The sequence below is a fragment of the Dermochelys coriacea genome, chromosome 5 (assembly GCF_009764565.3).
Source record: "Dermochelys coriacea isolate rDerCor1 chromosome 5, rDerCor1.pri.v4, whole genome shotgun sequence".
NCBI lineage: Eukaryota > Metazoa > Chordata > Testudines > Dermochelyidae > Dermochelys > Dermochelys coriacea.
The window spans coordinates 117,304,423-117,321,217 of record NC_050072.1 but is presented as its reverse complement, the minus strand read 5'-3'; the positions used below and the strand labels follow the sequence as shown (position 1 = coordinate 117,321,217).

The 16,795-nt window shown below is 41.5% G+C and overlaps 1 protein-coding gene across 3 annotated transcripts in view; it reads left to right on the top strand.

The window, feature by feature from the left end:
• The first annotated feature begins 887 nt into the window (after positions 1-887).
• Positions 888-16,795, top strand: part of LOC119855374 (RNA exonuclease 1 homolog) — a 31,709-nt gene continuing 15,801 nt past the window's right edge. For 2 of the 3 annotated variants that reach the window (XM_038401164.2, XM_043515111.1), the window contains exons 1-6: positions 914-1,332; positions 4,483-5,945; positions 6,711-6,806; positions 10,634-10,841; positions 12,645-12,787; positions 15,095-15,232. In XM_038401164.2, coding sequence (XP_038257092.1) covers positions 1,188-1,332; positions 4,483-5,945; positions 6,711-6,806; positions 10,634-10,841; positions 12,645-12,787; positions 15,095-15,232 — 2,193 coding nt within the window. In that variant the 5' untranslated portion in view covers positions 914-1,187. Of the gene's footprint in view, positions 1,333-4,482; positions 5,946-6,710; positions 6,807-10,633; positions 10,842-12,644; positions 12,788-15,094; positions 15,233-16,795 lie in introns of all 3 variants that reach the window. The other variant, XM_043515112.1, reaches the window with a different exon arrangement.

Below are 16,795 nucleotides of genomic sequence, written 5' to 3'. Positions count from 1 at the left end.
CTTCAAATAGCAAAGGAGTTTTTCTTTGCCTTTATCTTACACCATCTTTCAATATATTAACTTCCTGGTGACTGACAAAACACGTTTCAAAGCAGCAGCCGTGTTAGTCTGTATTCGCAAAAAGAAAAGGAGGACTTGTGGCACCTTAGAGACTAACAAACTTATTAGAGCATAAGCTTTCGTGAGCTACAGCTCACTTCATCGGATGCATTTTCCACCAAATGCATCCGATGAAGTGAGCTGTAGCTCACGAAAGCTTATGCTCTAATAAATTTGTTCGTCTCTAAGGTGCCACAAGTCCTCCTTTTCTTTCGAAAAAAGAAGCTGTCTCTCTCAAGGTTTACTGCAGCCAAGCTAGCAACAATTAAAGCAGCATCCACACCTTTTGTTATTCTGTTGTCTTAATCGTTTCAATTTGTTTTCACACTTCTGACTCTCCCAAATCTCCCACTGACGTGGGGGAGGGAGGAGTGAGAATTCACTATGGAAAAGTGCAAACTGTATAAGGCCGGTTAACTCAGGGCCAGGTTCTTCCGCCTCATTCACTTCGATTAGCAGCTTATGCCCAGATCCACACAGGTATTCAGGCTTCCAGCAGCCACGGAAATCAACTCTGTGCGCACACTGTTTCATCAGCTGAAAATCGCACTGCAACAGGGACACCGGCGCACTAGGTGTACCCTTGCTGCCACGCGGCCCTGGGCCCTTGCACACCCACTCCGGCTCACCCCCGCTGACGTGCGGCTCGAGGCCGCACGCCGCCATGGGGCGCCGGGGATGAACCCCGGCCCCACGTTGCAGGCCGGCGGCTCCCACGCGCCGTGGGCAACCTAACAGCAGCGGAACCTTCCTCGCCCACGGGGGGGGGAGGGGACACGACTCCGCCCCGCTCTGCCTCCTGCGGCTTAAGGGGAACGCGGAGCCCCGCCCCCGCTCTCTGTAAATACCGAGGCGGCTGCCCGGCCCCGCCCAGCCGCCGCCGCGGGAAAAGGGGGTAGCTGGGGTGGGGGCAGTGACCGCGGGCGCTGGCCTCTTCCCCCTCCGCGCGCCGGGGCTGCAGCGCGTGGCTCCTGCCCGTGCCGCTGCTAACGGCCGGCGGCGGCGCGCGCGGGCGCGGCAGTCTCGCTGAGCTGTGCGGCGCGCGCGCTGGCTGAGGGCGGGAGGGCGGCCGGGTGGGGGCGGTGAGGATGCTGCACTCCGTGGGTTACTTCAGTGGCTTTTCCTGCCCTTTCGATGGCGCCTCGGGTGGCGGCTGCCCGCGGCCCCACTGCCAGTATAGGCACGGGGCGGGGCGGAGCGGGCAGCAGCCGCTGAGCGACGCGCCTGCCATGGGTGAGGACGGGGGGGGGGGGCGCTGCCCACGTTGTTAGAGGGCTGAGGGGGTCGGGGACCCCTTTGCGCTCCCCTTCCCCCATGGGGGCTGGCGTGACTCGGGGGTGCCTGCCCCCCCATCCCCAGTCTGTGCTGACCCTGCTATTCATTCTCTGTAGCTACCCCCCCGCCTTTCGGGGGGGGGGGGCTTTACAGCCTGCTCCCCCCGGCTGTGTGGGGCAGGCCCCCTGGGGCTGGGCTGCTCCTATGAACTGCACTGGGTGTCTTTGGGATTGGTATCTGTGGTCTCTCACTGCACCCCCCCCCCCCCCCCCTCCCCGGCCCTGTGGTGACTGGCAGCCCGTGGCACCCAACACCAGCACAGAGTCTGGCCCTGCAGGGTCACTAGCCGGCCCTTAGGGAATGGCTGCCACAGCCCTGGTTGCTGCCCTGTGGCTGGCCACCCTCCCCCCCCCCATAGATACCTGACTCTTAGCTACAGGTGTTACTGGATAAATGTACCCCATAATGCTGTTTACTCAAGGCATAGATTAGGATATGGCCACGCTGCATTGTAAACCATGGCCTGTGGGATGCCGTGTTTCCAAGCTCGCATCCACACTGCATTGTGGATCTGGGTTTGTGATTGCTGGGCTCATGTATCCCAGCCAAGTTAATGCGTCTGTACTGAGTAATACTGCCCTGACTCAGATCTGCTGCGTAACCTTTGTCCGTGCTGCAAAACAACAGGGCTTGGATGTGAGTCTCTGCGGAAGTTTCAGGGTAGCAGCCGTGTTAGTCTGTATTCGCAAAAAGAAAAGGAGGACTTGTGGCAGCTTAGAGACTGACAAATTTATTTGAGCATAAGCTTTCGTGAGCTCTTGCATCCGATGAAGTGAGCTTTAGCTCACGAAAGCTAATGCTCAAATAAATTTGTTAGTCTCTAAGGTGCCACAAGTCCTCCTTTTCTTTCTGCGGAAGTTGTGCTCTGACCTAGCCCCTGGCAGGGTCCTAGGGCCTAAATGCTGAGTGTTTGGTGACCTGTGTCAGACAGACTAATTTGTGTTTGAACAAAGAGGGCATGGGCTCAAGCCTGAGTCAGAGCCTTGGCTTTAGTGTGCAGAGTAGGTATAGTAGAGTGTCGTGTGGTGGCTTCATAAATAAATTACTGGTGGTAGCATAGCCTCTTTTGCCTCTTGCTCAGAATTTTAAATGTAGCCCCAGCAAGAGTAAAAGAAATGTTTCAATTGTACTATTAAAAAAAGGAAACCAAAATAAAATGCAGTTCTCTGCAGTGTCTATGCTGCAGTGTGTTGTAGTGAATGAAAGAAAGCCAGGGAGTGAATTGCCTAAAAATTAGGTATAAACTGATTAGTCTTTCTAGCATTTATTCTTGCATTTCTCTCAGTCGTGATTAGCAACATAGTGAAAACTAAGGTGTCTTTTACAAAGATAAGAAAATGTGAAGGCTGATTCTGAGAGATGCTAAACTCCTGTAACTCCCCATGGCATAAATTGCAGTTGCAGTTGCAGGTGCCAGGGGCACTTCCTGGACTCAAAACTTTGTTGTTAAGTGTGATTTTTAACCTTGAGCTGTTCCTGTGAACAATATTCTTTCTGAGGAAGGGTAGACATGTGTATTTATAGCTTTTTTGAAAGCACTGCTTTCTATGTAGGAGTATGTCAGTTCGTGAAGTGCCTAGTAGAACTTCATAGGGGATGTGATGTTCTAGATAGATACTATAGTGATGAAGGTGGCATAAAACCTGAGTGTCTTTCAGTAGTGTATTAAGCAATGTGACTAACATCTGTCACATCTGGTTTGTTTTTACTCTCACTGATATTTTTTCTGCGACGGAGCTTTGTTCCTCTTATATGAATTGGCATTTTCAGACACTTGTGTGTCAGTTTCTGAGTTGATTGTTGCATGAAAATGGTAGTGTGTAACTTGGTGGGAAAGCTGGGTAGGCCCACTGTTAGTACAGTAGTGGGCTAAGTTCATTTTAAAGGTGTACAGCAAAACTTTATCTTAACCACTCTAATATCCCAAAATAACAAAAGAATGCCGTAAATTTAGGTTTTAAAAACTTGAATTGTTTTGGATACCTTAAAAATAAAAATGTAATTTATTTTTCATTTGATTTACTAATTTTTTCTGAAATCTATTTCTCTTGTAAGAATTAATAACGTTAATTAGTGGTTAAAGACAATAGGGGGTGTAGTTGGATGTTCCCAGTTCTATTTTAGATGTGTATAATTTTTAAGCATATAGTCTGCTATTAATTTGGGGTCATAAATGATTGCACTTCTTACTGATCCTTTGCCATTTCACTTTTGTAGGACAGTTGAGTATTATATGTGAGAGCCATGAGTGACTCTTACCACTTGAAGTCTTTATCTTGCCTCCATGATGGAAGATTTCACTTCCAGAATAGTCCCACTAGATTTCCCTATTTACAGTTGATTTATGATTAACGGGACTTTGTAGTTTCTTTCAACACATGGAAGTCCAAGTCTCCTGGGTGTTGCAAAGGGGGCACAGACTAAGGAGCACTTCATCGTAAGGCTGAGAAAAAGAAAAATTGGCAGAATCCAGTGGTCGCTAGCACCAAACGGGGGAGAGGGAAGAGAATGAAGGATCAAATCATTCCCTACATATCTACTGCTTATTCAGTTGCAGTAGAGCACTCTCCTTCCCTGAATGTACAGCAACAGCACCACTTTAAGCAGCTCTCCTTAGAGCTGAGCACTGAGGTTTCAGTGTACTTTGTACTCCACTGAAATGCAGTTAAAAAAAAATAGAATCTGTATTAGTTTAAAAAGAAAAAAGATTGGTATACCAAATTCTCCATTTAAATTATGTTTAAGTACAATAAGTAATTGGAGTTTCAAGCCATCTTAGAGCTGATACTGGGCTTATAGATAATAACATGCCTGTCTTGAAACATATAAAGATTATGAATAGAACATCTTAAAAACATCATGCAAGTGACTGAATAGCAAAACTGTTGTCTGGACCATGAACTGTATATTTGTAGAGCCTTGCCACAGACTGTGTAATATTTATTCCCTAGAAGATATTTTTCAGCTGAACTCTGTGAAATTGTAACTTAATACTTGTAGTATTTAAGAGAGAGATCAGTGAATGACATGATTTTCTTCCATCAACAGAGCTAGGTAAAAGTATACAAGAATTGGAAAGAATCAAAAAAGCAATTGAGTCTGTCAAGACTGAAGTTGAAGAAGGGCAGAAGAAACTCTCTCAGTATAATTTGCAAGATGAAATACTTAAAAACTCTTTGACATCTAAAATAAATGATATTAAAGGAAATAAAACTACCCCAGATGATGATGGTCTATGTAGCTCTCTTACAAAAGACACATGTCTTGTAGCTCCAGTCTCAAAGTACTCTAGCAAAGGCTGTCGTTTGTTATCCAGTAAATATGTCATTGACCATAGTTGTCCAGCAACCGACCTTGAATATGATCCACTTCTAAATTATTCTGCAGGCCTACTCAGCTCTTCCATAATGAAAGAGGAGGAAAATGACACACAGCAATTTAAGCGGGTGAAAATGCCTCTTGCTGATTTTCACATGGACTCTCCAAAAATGTCTCCATGTGGAAATCGTCATGGATCCCCGAAGAAGAGATCAAGAAGCTATTCACCTATCAAGCTTGAAATAAAGCTCCAAGAATCTGATGATGATGATATTCTGGTTATTGATGCTCCACCATTGACTGTCACTAAGAAGCCAAGAATAAGTAAGAGCTTTAAAAACTGGAATAGGGAAGAAAACAAACACATTGCTGCAACATGTCCAGAAAATCTGAAGAATAGTGACATAGCAGAAGATCCTCTTAAGTGTATTGAGGAAAAAAGAGCAGAAGTTACTGTAACTCTGCAAAAAGATGACATCACAGATGTAAGCAACCCTGAAAAATCACTGAAAACTTCACCAAAAACTCAAAGTGCATATTTGCCTGATGTGAAAATTAATGCTTTAAAGTCTTTAAATAACCTTCATGAACAAAGAACATTGTTTACTGTCTCTAAGGAAAATAATATATCTTCAGTTTCTCATATTAAGGCACAGTTGCAGAAAGAAACTTTGAAGAAAGAAGATCCAAAGAATGAAATATCAATGAAAACATCTGTTGAAGAATTGAGTACTAATAAATATAAAAACATGCCGAGTTGCAAGAGAGAGACCCAAACTAGCCTGTATTTTGAAGCCAGCTCAAAAGACAAAACTGTGCTAACTACAGAAGGGACTTGTAAAAAATTACCAGTAAATATAGGGAAAATTCAGATTATACAAGAAAATGGAGAAAATGAAGTGTTGGGAAATGCACCCATTCACCCCAGCACTCCCTCGAATTTGGGTGAGAAAGTTTGTCATGATGTAGATCTCTCGACTAAAAACCGTAGTGGAGAAAGTAATAGTAATACTATGAACACTACCATCAAAGAAAGTGAAATAATTATATTAGATTCTTCTTCAGAAGAAGAGATGGAGTATAGTGAAGAGGATACTGAAGTCTCTGAATCTGATGACCCTATAGAGGAATGCCGGAGAATTTTCAATGAGTTTGTTGAAAGTGAAGCACAGAAGCAAGAAATTGCTAAGCAGGTGCAGTACATTTTGTTGTACATCTCTGTACTTCCCTCCTTCATGGGGATGCAGGGAGAGAAGTGTTCCATACGTTCTGTGATACTTTTTACTAGTGTTTTCTCTAATCGTATAGATACACATTTTGGAAAGTGTACACTAATATTGGGTGCTCAGATTGGGACACAGGGCCAAATATTCAGAACTATTGAGCACCCTCAACCCCAATTCAAGTAACTGGGAGATTTTCATGCTCAGAAAATTTGAAGATCATACTCTAAATGCTTGAGTTGGGCATCCAAAAGTAGTGGACACTCTTAAAAACATTTTTTTTTATGTGTTTATCTTTAGAAGTGGCCAGATGTGGTGTATGGGAAGTCTAAAATGTGTTAGTCTTAGTAAACTTTGGATTAACTACATAACCTCCTTATTAAAATTTACCAAATTTGAGAGACATCAAATAAACAGACTGACTTTGTAGGAGACTCTGTATTTTGAAAAATCTAATTATGCTATTAAAATTATTTCTAAATATGAAATAACAAAAATATACAGTCTTTTTTCATATGTGAACATAAAGATGAGGTCCTTGTAGCTTAATCTTGATGAAGCTGTGGTACAGTGAAGGTATATACTTTAGTTGGTATAACTTTAGATTAGAAATGTTTGGATATCTTCCATTAATTGGAACAGTTGGAAGCCTAACTAGTGAATTATGAGATTTAGTACATTCTCTATCTAATTAAAGAGAGAACCTGTACTGTGTTTTATTCTTAATTTTAATAGGGTCTTGGAGCTCATGCTGAAGTAGATACATTGGATATGAAGACAAATATGGTTCCTGGGCAGAAGAAAAGAATTGCACACACTGCAAAATTTGATGTGAGTTTTCTTCTGGGAATTTTTGAGAAATATGTCTATATAATAGAAACAATCAGTAAAAAATACTAGTTGTTTAATCTTCAGCTTAAAGTTAATTGCAGTGGAGACTCCTCTTAAATGAGGTATGTTAGGCCAAAAGTGTGTGTGTGTGTGCAGTTTTAGTGAAAACTGCTTGCTTGTAAATCCGTTCTTTAACCTCTATAAATTACAATTAACATTAAACTCCAAGACTACTAGTGACTGAACTGTAGGCCTGCAAATTGACATGTATATTTTTGCTTCACTGAGCTCTCAAACGGCGAACCTATCACTACTGAAGATTATGACTATCAGAAAAAATAGAAGAAAATATTAAATGTAGGGTGCCATTGATTCAATGTGTAATTTTGCTCACAACTTGTTCTAATTTAGTAAAGGAGTGGCTCAGTTTGAGCTGGCAGACATGAGCCATTCTATCGAACTTTTGCAGTGCAAATATATCTAAATGCTGTGTTCATAAGTTCCAATTACAGAATCAACTTGGAAACAGCAGCAAAACTATTTGTTTATCAGCCTAGTTGAAAGCTTGCATCACCTGCTAGAGATCCTGCTATATTATATTATATATGGAAACTTCTTTTCTGTTTTGAATTGCATTTGAACAATTGCTTAATAATATACAGTGGGTTTAATCCCACTGACGGTTATTGGATCTACTCACTTGCTTATTAAGCATGTCCTGAGGCAACAGTTGAAAACACAACTTAATTGTACTTCATTGAGCTCTGACTTGTGAAAGAACCTCCTTCAGCTGAAAGAGTCCTGATGCACAGTGTGTCATAAATATAAAGGGAAGGGTAACCACCTTTCTGTATACAGTGCTATAAAATCCCTCCTGGCAGAGGCAAAATCCTTTCATCTGTAAAGGGTTCAGAAGCTAAGGTAACCTCGCTGGCACCTGACCCAAAATGACCAATGAGGGGACAAGATTCTTTCAAATCTGGAGGGGGGGAAAAAGACTTTTGTTTCTGCCTGTGTGATACCTTTGCCGGGAACAGATCAAGGATGCAAGCCTTCCAACTCCTGTAAAGTTAGTAAGTAATCTAGCTAGAAAATGCGTTAGGTTTTCTTTTGTTTAATGGCTTGTAAAATTTGCTGTGCTGGAGGGAATGTGTATTCCTGTTTGTGTCTTTTTGTAACTTAAGGTTTTGCCTAGAGGGATTCTCTATGTTTTGAATGAGATTACCCTGTAAGCTATTTACCGTCCTGATTTGACAGAGGTGATTCTTTTACCTTTTCTTTAAATAAAATTCTTCTTTTAATAACCTGATTGATTTTTCATTGTTAAGATCCAAGGGTTTGGGTCTGTGTTCACCTGTACCAATTGGTGGTGATATTATTATCAAGCCTTCCCCAGGAAAGGGGGTGTAGGGCTTGGGGGGGATATTTTGGGGGTAGATGTCTCCAAGTGGTCTCTTTCCCTGTTCTTTGTTTAAATCGCTTGGTGATGGAAGCATACTGTTCAAGGACAAGGCAAAGTTTGTACCTTGGGGAAGTTTTTAACCTAAGATGGTAAGAATAAGCTTAGGGGGTCTTTCATGCAAGTCCCCACATCTGTACCCTAGAGTTCACAGTGGGGAAGGAACCTTGACACAGTGCATGATCTTTTTGAAAAGAAGTTGCATTTTATATACACAGGATGAGCAAGCAGTGCCTTACATTTCTTTTCAACAATTGTTCTTTTAATTACAAAATATTAAGGCATATAGCCACATTGTATTATTTGGAATGTTCCTGTTTCTAGAACTAAGATATGCTAGAACTCTTCAGTTGAGGCCTGCATTCAGGGCCGTCCCTACCCATATGCAGATTACGCAGCTGTGTGGGGCACCAAATTCCCTGGTGCCTTATGCAGCTATGTGCTGCTCAGTCTCTTCCCCGTGACCCCAACCCCGCTCCACTCCAGCCCCGTCCTCGCTGCTCAACCCCACCTCCACTCCCCATAGTTCTGAAGTAGGGCCGGGCCTGCAACCACTGGTGGCAGGAAGTGTAGTGACCTGGCCCCAGCCGCGCTGCCGGTGAGTGCCCGGGACGGTTCCCCCTTGCCCCCCAAGCCAGCCCCATCCCTCCTGGTGGAGGCCTGGGGCAGCGTAGGGCCCCAAAATTGCTAGGGGTGGCCCTGCCTGCATTACAAGACTCTGGAGGATTTATCCTGATACTGTTGTCATACCCATTATGGGGAACTGTCATCAGATGTTAGTGATATCAGTCACAGGAGAAACAAAGTTCTGAGCTCGGTTCCTAGTATGAAACATAAAAGATAAAGTGCAAATTAGTGTGTGTGGCAGAGAGTCAACATCTAGTCTCTTACTGATTTATATTCTTCAGTAATATGTACTATATGGCTAACTCCACTCATTAACTTGTATAAGATTACATTGATGTGTAAAAGGATGATTATCCTTATCATCTAGGGATGAAACATACTGTATTTCACGTTTAATCTGAGATTCTGCTTGACATCTATAAGTATCCCAGGCCAACTGAGCCAACTCTCTGTATATAATATATACTTGTGTGTATAATTTTTTTTAAATTGAATAGATTCAAATAAAATCCAGTAACTTAAAATTTTTCACTCAGTGCAAGTTTGCGTATGGATGACTGCAGGGTCAAATCTTGTTGGTTTATAGGTGTCTTGTGAGGATTTTGCCAGTATTGTGCATCGTGTTTTTTACCTTCTGTTTGAGTTACCGGTCATATGCTCTCCAGACGTCTTTATCTGAAGATGATTGGGAAACTTATGCAAACTCCGACTTACGGTTTACTTTCACATAGGAGGCATGTTGTGCCTCTTCTCCAAAAACTGCCATTCAGTTTGTATTTATATAGCCTATAAAAGGTTGACTTGAATTTCTAAAGTCCTTTATTGTTTCAGTCCTGGATATTTTGAGACTGTGTTTTATTCCCCCACGTTCTTTACTCTAGTGTTTGATATCAGCTAAGTTACTTTGCAGTTGCTTGGGTGATGAATGTGGGATTTTAAAAAAATATATAAAGACTATAGGGCAGGGGTGGGCAAACTTTTTGGCCCGAGGGCCACATCTGGGTATGGAAATTCATGAATGCTCACGAAATTGGGGATTGGAGTGTGGGAGGGGGTGAGGGCTCTGGCTGGGGGTGCGGGCTCTGGGGTGAGGCCAGAAATGAGGAGTTCAGGGTGCGGCGGGGGGATCAGGGCAGAGGTTGGGGCACTGGAGGAGGTCAGGGCTGCAAGCTCTTGGTGGCGCTTACCTCAAGCACTTCCCAGAAGCAGTGGCATGTCCCCGCTCCAGCTCCTACGCAGAGGCATGGCCAGGTGGCTCTCCACACTGCCCTGTCCAGAGGCACTGCCCCTGCAGCTCCCATTGGACGGCAACCCCAGCCAATGGGAGATACGGGGGCGGTGCTTGGGGCAGGAGCCAGACGGGAGGACATGCTGCTGCTTCCGGGAGCTGTGCAGAGCCAAGGCACACGTGGAGCAGGACAAGCCCTGGACCCTACTCTCCAGCAGGAGCTCAAGGGCCAGCTTAAAACATCTGAAGGGCCAGATGCAGCCCCTGGGCTGTACTTTGACCACACCTGCTATAGGGCCTGAACCTCAGCTGGTGTGAATTAGTGGAGCTCCATTGCCTTCAGTGGAGTTCTGATGACCTATGCCAACTGAGAATCTGGCCCTATAGCTTGTGTTGTTGGAAAAATTTTCTTTGAGAAGCAATGTAGAAGAGATGGTGGAAGTATATGTTTGGATGCAGTCTTCCATCATAAACTACTTTGTAAATGTTTTATGTAATTTTCGTGTCCATTAGGTACAGACCAACAAAGAAATACTTGTGCCTTTTAAGGCACCTCTTCCACAGCAATCTTGTCCTACCAGAATCCTGCAGGCACAGCAACAGGCGGTGCAGATAACAGCTGCTGTTAAAAGTGGACAGGCTTTTGTTGCTGCAACTTCTGGACAGAAGAAAACTGTACCTGTATTGTCAACTACTCAGATTCAAAACGTAGGACCAATGGGTATGATATCTCAATTCATTGTAGGCTTCACAAGATGGGATAAACCAGGTTTTTTAATAAATTTTGGTCTTCAGATTACTTTAAAATATTTTGATCAGCTTGTTTTGTTCCAAATATGAGTATTCTTAAACATTTTGGATCCCTGAGTGAACCCTTAATTCATTTTATTATTCTGAGTATCCTGGTTGAGTCAACATTTTAATGTCCGTTTACATTAATGCAGATAGTTTTGTGTTTGGTTTTGGGTGAAGTTCTCTCTAAAATGTTTGAAGGCCTTTTTTTGGGGCTGGAAAGAGACAACTTTCCACATCTATAATTGTTTCAAGTTACTGTCAAGTATGTAGGGTTTCTCAGAAGCCCTAAAGCCTGGCAATCACTGTCTTTCTTTCCTGTCCTTATGTATTTGCTTTTCTGAAAGCCTTCCTCTCGTTCAGTGGTTCTCAAACTGGGGGTCAAGATCACATTTTAATGGGGTTGCCAGGGCCAGTGTTAGATTTGCTGGGGCCCAAGCCTAAGCCCCGCCACCCAGGGTTGTCAGAAGCGGGTCTCAGTGCAAAGAAATTTGAGAACCACTGCTCTAGTTTGAAAGAAAATACCAAAAACTTAACATTTGGATAGCTGTGTTTTCATGCTGACATTAAAACCATCATGGCGCTATTCTAATTTTAAAAGTATACCTCCTTTAACTCTAATAAATTAATTTTTTTAAAAGAATGAGTAGTCACTGCCAATTGTTGTGCTGTTAAACTTTAAAAAAAAAAAAGTTATTTCTTTGCTATGTGAAAGATCCACTTAAAGAAGGGAAACTATGTAGTCAGTGTTGTCAAATGCCCAGTCTCTCTCTGTGTGTGTGTGTGTGTGTGTGTGTGTGTGTGTGTGTGTGTAGGGTGTATATACACACACACACACAGAGAGACTGGGCATTTGACAACACTGACTACATAGTTTCCCTTCTTTAAGTGGATCTTTCACATAGCAAAGAAATAACTTTTTTTTTTTTTTTTAAAGTTTAACAGCACAACAATTGGCAGTGACTACTCATTCTTTTAAAAAAATTAATTTATTAGAGTTAAAGGAGGTATACTTTTAAAATTAGAATAGCGCCATGATGGTTTTAATGTCAGCATATATAGGGGGAGGGGAATATTTTTTCCTCTTAATTTTTCAGCTAGTGATTTTAGGTATTTACTAACGAGGCCTTTGAGCCAAAATACTCCCATGTAGTAACTCCACTGATGTCAAGAATTACACTAGGGATTAATTTAGTACTTTATACGTAGCCTGAAGGATTTTTGGTTGTACAAGCCTGGCTTTTCAGCTCGTTAATTTCAAATGAGCACATGCAACTTAGAATGTAATTGATGAGTGAGTGTTTCTCATGCTGTATAAATGTCTTCTCACTTTCTGGTCCCTTCAACAGTGTGGTAGAAATTGGTGCCAAGTGGATCTATTTAGCACAATGGTGGGAGGCCCATCAGGATAATCCACTGGCAGGCCGCGACAGTTTGTTTACTTTGACTGTCCGCAGGCACGGCCGCCCGCAGCTCCCAAACTTCCTCCCAGAGCCTGAACCCTTTCCCGCACCCAGACTCCTTCCCAGAGCCTGCACCCCCTCCTGCATCCAAACGCCTTCCCAGAGCCTTAGGCAGGTGAGGGGAAGGGGGACAGGACTTGGACCTGTTCTGGGCACCACCAAAAATTTATACAAACCTGCTGCCTCTGCCACTTGGTGAAAGGGGATTGAGTAGTAAAACTTTTATTCTTAATGAATAACTATGTAATAACTACCTTCTGTTGTTTCAGTATGTTTAAATTTGCTTGAAGTTCAACCTATGGCAACCAGCAGTGGTCAACTGAATGTATTCCTTCAAGGAAATGCTGTAACAACAATGCCATGCAGACCTTCTAATATTTCAATAAAAAGGATTGCTCCTATGCCTATTAAGGTACTATAGTAGTAGTAAAATGTACGTGCGCATATGTGCCCAAATACTGCACATCAGGAAAAACTCCTATTGATTTAATGCAGAGTCTTGCTTGCTAAGCACTGCAGGATATGCAAGTATTAAATGTTAACTTTTTTCTGAATATTTCACAGTCACATCATACAGTAAGTATTGCTTTCAAGTCAATTTAACAAACTAATAATTGATGGTGGTCTGTGTAGTTACAAGTGGCTAAACTTGAGCAATATTGGTATACTAGCAGAACTGTAGCTCCTTCTCATAACTATCACCCTTCTGCTGAGAAGTTGCAGATGTCAGGGTATTGCAGGTCGGCTTCCTGTGGGAATAGGTAGCAGTTATTAGGTATCTGGATATTATTGTTGCATGTTTTACTTACACTAAATACAGCGGATCTTGAACAGAGGTGGTCAGACAGCATGTAGGCAATTTTTTCTTTCCGGAATCTTAGCCAAATCACCAGTGGTAGGTTTCAGCAAGCAACTCTGCCCCAAGAATTTACTAGTTAGAGATTAAGGAAGAGAGCAAAATATGCTGCTGGTAACTGCTCTTCCAAAAAGAAAATCTCACAACTAACAATGCAGCATTTCTTAAAAGGCTGAACAGTGCTTGCACACTAAACTTGTTAAACTGTAATACTATCATCTAACTTCCCCCCACGGTAGAGCTTCACATCAACCTAAAGGTAAGTAATGATGGTGTTACTGTGTTCCATAGCTTAATTTAGTCTAGTCAGGCCAAATAAAACTATTGTAAAATAGTTATATCTTATAGTTGTACTGGCTAGAGTTAATAAAGCCAAGTGCATGTGAAATTATTTGTACATATGATATTGTGACATAACTTAGCAACGTGTTTGAATTCTAGCAGGTAATGCATGATAGCAGGTTTGTAGGCATAGACATGTTTTATCTGATACAAGAACTCAAGGGGAGGGCTTCTCTGGCTTTATTCAATAAAGGATTTTTCCTCTTCCTAGAAAGCAGAAGTTGAAAGGTTTATAGAAACTGTTTTAATGCGAGTCCAAGTAGTAGTGCAGTGAGTTAGTAGTGCATAGCACAGAGGTGCTCTGTCATCTTGAGTAATCAAATCCTGTGTAGAGTACTGTTGGTCTTGCTTACTTTCAGACAAAGATTCCTCTAATCTTGATTTATTGGCAGAAGGCAGGAAGTATTTTGGGATTAAGTAAAATTCACTTATGGGAGTCTACTTTAAAGCTCTAAACTTCAGAGTAGACTAGGTAAAATCTACATGTCAAGCAGAATTTCAATCATCAAATTGAGTTTAAATTTTAAAAAAACCTAACCCAGAGTGAATAAATCAGTATAGTAATAGCATAGTAGGTCGGCCTGCCACCAAAATAACATCTTTTGTAGGCTGTCTATTAAACACAACTTTCAATTAAAACAGCATATTTGATTGCTGCTTTAGTGTTGCTGAAGCAGTTTGAAATTGATTAAAACTTTGTATTTTGAAGGTTTTAAATACCAAATTCATTTACACTTCAATGATGGTCTGTCCCAGGTACCAGATTGTTTATGCCTGGTTCTCAAACACTTGCTTTTTTGATCTTTCTCAAAACTACTCTTCTGGAAGGCATTGGGGCTAACATCTTTTCCAGAAAGAGACTGACAAAATTAGAAGATTATGAGAGTATTTTCCCCCCCCTCTTCTACCAAAACTACTTACTCCTAGTTGTTTGTGAATATCATTTAGATGGTGATCATTCAATATCAATATATAAAAGCCATCTGTTCTGTAAGAATAAGTGTTACTAAGATAACACTTTTTAAGTTAACAGATTGCTTAATAGACCCCGTTTGGACAAAATTTTGAAATGGGGCATGTTCTCACACTAGACTTCTGGATTTGACAGGTTTATCCTCCATTTCTTATTAAACAAAAATTTAAATTCTATTATGGCAAGCATTGAAAAATCTTACCTCTAATAAAATCAAACTCTTTTGTTCTAAATGACAAAGCTCGTAGATCATATCAAAATAATTAACTCCTGCAGTGTGTCTTCAGTCTGAGTTCTGAATGAAAAATATTTAGAGAGAGGCCAAAATAAAACTGTTGACTATTAGATGATAGCTGGTAACTTTTCCTGAGGGTAACACTGTATTTTATCTAACCGTGCTTTTTGTTTGCTTTTGACTTTTTAAAACTCTTTTAGCTGAAAATTTTTATACATCATTCTGGACTAAATTATTATTTTTTAATTTGAGTAAAAACTGATTCAGCTTCTTGTTATAACATGTGAACTAAATATTGAATGTACTCTCTAAGGTTTCTAGTCGGAAAAGGCCTTCTATAATTCCAGAATCTGGATCCAAAGTTCCACATGACACAAGACAACGATATGTCAACTTTTTTGTTGAAGAATATTTGAAAGTTTGTAGAACAGTAAATGAAGCTTTTGATAAGGTTTGTATTAGTTACGAAGAGAAGCTTTGAAGATGTATAACACCTTTTAAAAGTTTAAGTAAATGAACACAAGTGGCTTGCTATACGTGGTTGGGGAAAAATGTTAAAGAATCTTGAGAAAAGACCCATTAAAATCAAGTATGTGTGTAAGCCCTTTGAAAATCTAGTCATTAGCAGACAAAAACTAGCAATTTACTTGGTTTTTCTCTTCTTTCTCACCCCATCCACTTCTCTCATGTTTGTCCAAGTGTAAAATATACTTTGTTGAAATGGTTGGAAGCTATCATACAGGAAACAGTTCCCTTTAAAATATGTTGGCATTTACATCTTTTATGAGTGGGACTCCCAGGTGAAGAAATTAATACCTTAATGCCATTCATGTTTGTAGTCACCTGTTTAGCAACAATCCTCACTCAAAAAGCAGCCACAATGGTCCAGGTCATTGATTTCCCTAGATATTCTATTATACTGCCCACGCCATCCCAAGTAAATACATTTAAATTTACTCTAGGATGGGCTCATGGGCACTAGCAGCCTGGGTAACATCTTCGATGTGGCCCAAATTTCTTGATTACTGCAAATTTGAGGGCCTTCTGTGAAGCCATTCTGCTAGGGTCCCAGGTAAAATACCTGTAATTCAATTTCTAGTGAAAACATGCATTGTAACATCTTGATGATGTTCTTAAAAATAAAATAACTTGCTATGTTTCCTTGCTTTCTCCCTTCACGGTATTCCTTTTACAGAACTGTATTGTATACCTTGATGCATTTTCTGTCTTTTTCCCTGTATGTTTTTAAGGTATAATATTTCTTTACTGTTTAAGTATTTCCTCTTCAGTGTCTTCCCAGTATTTGTTCTCTCCAGGTAGCCTCATTGTTTTCAGTTGTTCCTTGTTTCTGTGCTTCATATTCTCCTAATTTTTCCTTTATTCTTAAACTGTTTTTATTCTTTCATTTTCCTACCCTGAGGGATGGTCTTCGCTACAGTCTATGCAGCAGGGGTCGATTTAGCAGGTCTAGTGAAGACCCGCTAAATCGACAGCAGAGCGCTCTCCGGTTGATCCTGGTACTCCACCTCTCCAAGAAGAGTAAGGGAAGTCAACCGGAGAGCATCTCCCGTGGACGCAGCACAGTGAAGACTCAGGGGTAAGTCGATCTAAGCTACGTTATTCACGTAGCTGGTGTAGCGTAACTTAAGTCGACTTACCCTGGTAGTGAAGACAAGCCCTTAGTGTCTTACTGATTTCCCCCTCCCTGCCCCCCTAATTTGCCACATGTAAAATCAAGGAGAGGGGAAGTAGTTGTTGCCTCTGAAGAAAGGAACAAATTTTTGTTGTCAAGTATTCTCCAAAGCAGAAAGCCAGGTTCACTGCAGCACATTCAATCTATAAACCTATCTCATTAGCTCTTCTTTCCTCTTCTGTCAAATTGCTTGATGTCCTTCAACTTCTTCCACTACACCTTTACAGGAGGAAGCTTGGGGAAATTTTCCTAGCCCTAAAAATTTATAGCATCTACTGACTTCTTCTGGGATGCTCTGCGGTATTGCTAATCTGTCCCCGA